This window comes from Physeter macrocephalus, chromosome 2 (genome assembly GCF_002837175.3).
Source record: "Physeter macrocephalus isolate SW-GA chromosome 2, ASM283717v5, whole genome shotgun sequence".
NCBI classification, from domain to species: Eukaryota; Metazoa; Chordata; class Mammalia; order Artiodactyla; family Physeteridae; genus Physeter; species Physeter macrocephalus.
The window spans coordinates 111534510-111541325 of NC_041215.1; the positions used below are offsets into that span (position 1 = coordinate 111534510).

General features: G+C 36.2%; 1 protein-coding gene across 1 annotated transcript in view; it reads left to right on the top strand.

Moving 5' to 3' along the window:
• The window catches only part of PIKFYVE (phosphoinositide kinase, FYVE-type zinc finger containing), a 77264-nt gene that overhangs the window by 17384 nt on the left and 53064 nt on the right, over positions 1-6816 (top strand). The window contains exon 8 of the mRNA XM_007117705.4: positions 418-507. Within this exon, the coding sequence (XP_007117767.2) occupies positions 418-507 (90 nt within the window). The remainder of the gene's footprint in view (positions 1-417; positions 508-6816) is intronic.

Sequence of the window (6816 nt, forward strand, 5' to 3'; positions counted from 1 at the left end):
AGAGGTAGAGCCTGCACTTGGACCTAGGTTTGTGTGACTCTGCAGTGCTGTTCCACCTAGTTGTGGGGACTGAGAATAAAATATTTGAACTCCGGATTCCGGCCCCCCTCAAAGCACTTCAATTTTGTATATGTGATGTGAGAAGGAGTTCTACAAGTCACTTATCCAGCCAATTTTATTATTTTATTGACACCCATTATACTTAATAAACTCTCTTTATCTCTCTTTTGGTATTTGATATCCTTAAGACAAAAACCATCCGATTTCCACTTCAACTAAAAGAAGAAAACAAAAATGACCCATAAGCTCATTATTGCAGAAAAACAACCTGCTTTTAAATGTTAAAGCATTTTATTGAAATTGGATTTGCCTGTAACTCTCTTAAATCATCTCAGTATTTTCTTATTTTCTTTATAGTTTGATTCCTCCAGACTCCTCAAATACTGCTCTTTCAACAAGACTTGTATCTGTTCAAGAGGACGCTGGCAAATCTCCTGCTCGAAATAGGTAAACTGCCAAATGAAAACACTGTTCTGTGTCTGGTTTTTCTTTTTTATAGTAATGAGAAGAACAGACATAAAATGGAGGGGATTGATTGTTACACACTTTCTTAGCTCTAAAAGCTGAACTAAACTATCGTTTCCTTTTTGCTAGTTAGCTGTCACTTGCATTCTCTCAGTGGCCGTTTTCTACTATTCTCTATTGGCTTCAGATCTCGGAACCTTCATTCCTTCTTTCTTCACGCTTAACAGGAGACCTCTCTTTCAGTTACACAGCAAAGGGGGAGATAACAGACGAGGATGTCCTCAACTCTTAGCATCACTTACCAACTTGATTACAGTTGCAGCTCATCCTTTTTCTCTTCACTTCTGGCTCTCCACTTGTGTTTTGGTTCTCATCCCTTACTAGTTTTTATTAGTTACCCTATTAGTGTTCTTATCTTTCACTTCTCTCTGCTGACTCCTTACAGTCTGCATTTAGACAAACTCAGGTCTTACCTATTAAAAACAAACAAACAAAACCCCACCTTTGTGTTTTACCTCTAGTTATCTGTAGTCTCAATTTATTTTCTTAGCCAAATTCCTTGAAATAATAGCCCATAACTGTTCTATACCTGCGCACTTCCTTCTCCTTTTCAACTTACTAGAGTGTTACTAACATCCACACCTCCCCACCAAAAATACTGTCATTACAAAATCAATTGGTAAGTGGTTATAAACCTGAAGAACTAGATATCTGACTCACCATGGTTTAACATACTTTCAGTTTATTCTTTCAACAAGTAATTATTAAGTACCTACGAACTAGGTACTTGTATGACAGTGAATCAAATAAACAAAAATTTAAAGCATATGAAAGCATAAGGAATAGGGGAGGAGGTTGGAATTTTGGTGTTTTTTTTTAGATTTTTTTTGATGTGGACCATTTTTAAAGTCTTTGATTGAATTTGTTACAATATTGCTTCTGTTTTATGTTTTGGATTTTTGGTGGTGAGGTGCGTGGGATCTTAAGCTCCTCGACCAGGGGTCGAATCCCCCTTCGAACCCCCTCTTCCCCCGCCCCCCCTCACCGCCCCACTGGCATTGGAAAGCGACGTCTTAACTATTGGACCACCAGGGAAGTCCCAGGGTTGGAATTTTGAATAGTGTGGTCAGTGAAGACCTCACAGAGATGGTGATGTTTAAGCAAAGACTTGAGGAAGTGAGGGAGTAAGCCATGAGGAAATTTTGTAGAAGAGTTTACCAAACAAACAGGGAATCGCTAATTCCTGAGAAGGAACATGCCTGGCAGGGAATAACAAAGAGTCCTGTGTGCCAGGAGTAGAACCTTCTTACAATTCATTGTGAGGACTTTGTCTTTAATGAGTGAGATGGGAAGCTGTTGGAGAGTTTCATTATTTATTTATTTATTTATTTAATTTTTAAAAAATATTTATTTATTTATTTATTTATTTTGGGCTGTGTTGGGTCTTCGTTTCTGTGCGAGGGCTTTCTCTAGTTGTGGCAAGCGGGGGCCACTCTTCATCGCGGTGCGCGGGCCTCTCACTATCATGGCCTCTCTTGTTGCGGAGCACAGGCTCCAGACGTGCAGGCTCAGTAGTTGTGGCTCACGGGCCTAGTTGCTCCACGGCATGTGGGATCTTCCCAGACCAGGGCTTGAACCCGTGTCCCCTGCATTAGCAGGCAGATTCTCAACCACTGCGCCACCAGGGAAGCCCCATTTTTAATTTATTTTGAAAATATTTTATACTTGCAAAAACGTTGCAAGTAATAGAGTAAAATAAGTTTTCATATATTCTTCATTAAGGTTCACTAATTTACATTTTTCCCATTTGCTTTGTTACTTTTTTTTTCTAGACTATTTGAGAGTAAGTTGCAGACATCATCATCCTTTACCTAAAAAAAAAAATTTATAAACTTCACTTTGTAGAGCAGTTTTAGGTTCACAGCAGGATTGACCGGAAAGTACAGAGAGTTCCCATATACCCCTGCTCCACACAACCTCCCTCACTATAACCATCTCACACTAGAGAGGTATGTTGTTAAAACTGATGAACCTACAATGACACAGCATTATCACCCAAGTCTGTAGCTTACATTAGGGTTCACTCTTGGTGTTGTACGTTTTGTGGGTTTAAACAAATATATAATGACATATATTCACCATTATAGTAAAGTACAGAATAGTTTCAGTGTTCTAAAAATCCTCTGTGCTCTGCTTATTGATCCCTCCCTCCCTGCCTCAACCCATGGCAACCACTGATCTTTTTACTGTCTTCATAGTTTTGCCTTTTCCAGAATGTTATATAGTTGGAGTCATACAGTATATAATCTTTTCAGGTTGATTCCTTTCACTTAGTAATATGCATTTTTTAGTTTCTTTCTTGTGTCTTTATGGCTTGATAACTCATTTCTTTTTAGCACTGAAGAATATTCCATTGTCTGGAAGTACCACAGTTATATTTATCCACTCATCTACTGAAGGACATCTTGGTTGCTCCTAAGTTTTGGCAACTATGAATAAGGCTTCATAAGCATCCACGTGCAGGTTTTCGTATGGATATGTTTTTTCATTCATTTGGGTAAATACCAAGGATTGTGATCACTGGATCCTATGGTTAAGAGTATGTTTAGTTTTGTGAGAAACTGCCAAACTCTCTTCTTAAATGGCTGTACTATTTTGCATTCCCACCAACAATGAATGGGAGTTCTTTTGTTACATATCCTTGGCAGTATTTGGTGTCATCTGTATTCTGGATTTTGGCCATTCTAATAGGTGTATAATGCTGTCTCATAATTTGCATTTACCTAATGATGTGATGTTGAACATCTTTTCATATGCTTCCGTCCTTTCCATCTGTATACCTTCTTTGGTGACGTGTCTGTCTAGGCTTTGGCCCATTTTTTAACTGAGTTTTCTTACTGTTGAGTTTTAAGAGTTCTTTGTATATTTTGGATAACCGTCCTTCGTCAAATGGGTCTTTCGCAGAAATTTTCTCCCAGTCTCTGGCTGGTCTGCTAACTCTCTTGCTGTTGTCTTTTGCAGAGCATAAGTTTTTAATTTTAATGAAGTACAGCTTATCAATTTTTTATGGATTATGCTTTAGTGTTGTATCTAAAAAGTCATCTCCATACCCTAGATCATCTAGATTTTCTCGTATGTAATTTTCTGGAGTTAGTTTTACGTTTTACGTTTAGGTCTGTGATTCATTTTGAGTTAATTTTTTAGAAAGGTAGAAGGTATGTGTGTCTAGGTTAATTTTTCTGCATGTGGATGTCCAGTTGTTCCAGCACCATTTGTTGAAAAGACTGTCTTTGCTCTATTGTATTGCCTTTTCTCCTTCATCAAAGATTAGTGACTATATTTATGTGGATCTGTTTCTGGGCTCTCTGTTTTGTTCCATTGATCTATTTGTTCTTTTACCAGTACCACATTGTCTTGGTTACTGTAGCTTTATGGTAAGTCTTAAAGTTGGATTGTGTCAGTCCTCCGACTTTGTTCTTCTCCTTCAGTATTATGCTGGCTGTTCTGGGTCTTTTGCCTCAACATATAAACTGTTCTGGGTCTTTTGCCTCAACATATAAACCTTAGAATCAGTTTGTCAATATCCACAGAATAACTTGCTGGGATTTTGATTGAGATTGTATTGAATCTATAGATGAGGTTGAGAAGAACTGACACCTTGACAATATTGAGTCTTCCTATCCATGAACAATGACTATTTCTCCATTAATTTAGTTCTTTGATATCTTTCATCAGAGTTTTGTGGTTTTCCTCATTCAGATCTTGTATATATTTTGTTAGATTTATACCTAAGTATTTCATTTTTTTGGATGATGATGTAAATGGTAATGTGTTTTAATTTTCAACTTCACTTATTCATTGCTGTTATATAGGAAAGTGACTGACTTTTGTATATTAACCTTGCATCATGCAACCTTGGTATAGTTCTGGGAGTTTTTTTGGTTGATTATTTCAGATTTTTACATAGATGATCATGCCATCTGTGAAGAAAGACAGTTTTAATTCTTCCTTCCCATTCTGTATTCCTTTCATTTCCTTTTCTTATTACATTAGCTAGTGCTTCCAGTATGATTTTGAAAATAAGTGTTAAGAGAGGACATCCTTGCCATGTTCCTGCCTGAGCAGTTGAAAGGACAGAGTTGCCATTTATTGATATGGGGAAGAGGGGAGGAACATTTAGACATGTTGGATTTGAGATACCTTCTAGACATCCAGCTGAGATATCAAATAGTTGGATGTATACATCTAGAGTTCAGGAGAGGGGTATAAGTCAGAAATATAAACTTGGGTGTTGTTATCATGTGGATGGTATTTAAAACTATGAACCTGCATGGAGATCATCAAAAGAGTAAGTGTGGAAAGTGAGGAGGTAAGGACCAGGGACTGAGACTGGGGAAATGAAGAGGAACCAGAAAAGGAGACTGAGAAGGAGAGACTAGTGATAAGGTGTAAGGGAGTCAGGAGAGTGTGTTGTCTTAGTAGCCAAGTGAAGAAAGCATTGTATTTCAGGGAAGAGGGAGTTATCCTGCTGATACGTCAAATGAGATGAGGAGTAAAAACTGATTATGGGATTTAACAATAACATTGGTATAGGCAATTTCAGTGAGTTGTTCGGGGTTCTGGCGAGAGTGGAAGAAGAATTGGAGACGAGTTTTGTTATACTGAAGCAGGGGAATGCACTAGAAGAATGTGAAGTCAAGACAGTTTTTTAAAAGATGGGACAAATTCCAGGATTCCTGTTGGCACAGATACAAATGTAGAGATAGCTGTGCTGGTTTACAGTATATCTCTCTGTGTTTTGAATTAATGCTAATATTGATATATGTCTTTAGGAAAGATGTAACTTAGTCAGTGAGTACTGTCTCTAAATAAAATTTTAGCTAGCATTCTTACCACTAGGCTACTTATTTGAATATTTGACAACAAAATTGACTAATTTTCTTTTACTTTTGTTGCCACTATATCAGAATATGTGTAGGGATGATGGACTTTTAGAGAAGAATGCATGGATAAAGCACATATTGGACAAGAGACTTTAATTGGTTGAATAAGACATAGTGGCAACTTTTCACTAAAAGAATATGCCAAGTCATGAAGAAGAAAAAAAAAAGAGGAATAAAAACCCATGAAGAACTGGTTATTTAAAAAGTCTTGTTTGTAGACTATATTTGATATCAGGGTTTCTTATTAAGAATGATTTTTTTGCCTAAACCTGTTACAAATCTGTGAATAGTTTCTTAAATTATTTTACGAGTATCTTTATGCTAGGAGAACATAGGTTTTCAATTGAGACCTGGTTTGAATGGCAGTCCTGTTACTTATTAGCTGAGTTAGACAGATTCCTTAATCTCTGACTCTTGATTTCTTTATCTGTAGAATGGATCTAGTTGTACCTGTTCAGTAGGATTCTGTGAGACCAAATGAGGGAAAATACATCCTGAGAGGGACTTGAACACATTGTAGATGTTTCTGCCTTTTATCCTTTATATAGAAGCTAAAATTGGGTTTCATTTTTTTCTATGTAGAAGCTAACTAAATTTCTAGTTAAAATTTATTTATAAGTAAAAGCTTGCTTGCTGCTATTGATATTCCATTTACAAGTCACTTATCTGGTAACTTATTGATATTACACTTACCTAATGATTGACTGTAAACTTTAGAAATACAATTTTTTTCCTATGTTAAGAAAAAAAGGATATTTTGTAAGTACTTATACACCAAGAGAGGAAATAAATTTTCACTACTTTTTCTATTGATCAAATTCAAAATATAATAATAATTGAGGACAATATTTTTAACATAGGTCTACTAATGAGAAGAAAAGAATTCTTTTTCGGGGGATGATTTTGCTGAGTTGGGGTTCAAAATTAGTGTGTTTCTTGTCATCAGAATATTATAGATGTTCAACTAAAAAAAAACTAGTTAGTTCAGTGGTTATGCAAAAACTTTTTGGATTGTGAGCCATAATTTCCCATGCCTGATCTGCAAGATTTTTTCTGCATTTAGACTGTGATGCTTTGTATTTGTCAATTAAAAAAAAGAAAACACCCTAATTTTCAGCATTTTAAGAAGAGTTTGTATTTATTTCCTTTGAGATATTACTGCTGTATGAACTACATCTATAATTTTTTTCCTGTAGTCTTTTCATAATGACTTTTTTTTTTAAACATCTTTATTGGGATATAATTGCTTTACAATGGTGTGTTAGTTTCTGCTTTATAACAAAGTGAATCAGCTGTACATATACATGTATCCCCATATCTCCTCCCTCTTGTGTCTCCCTCCCATCCT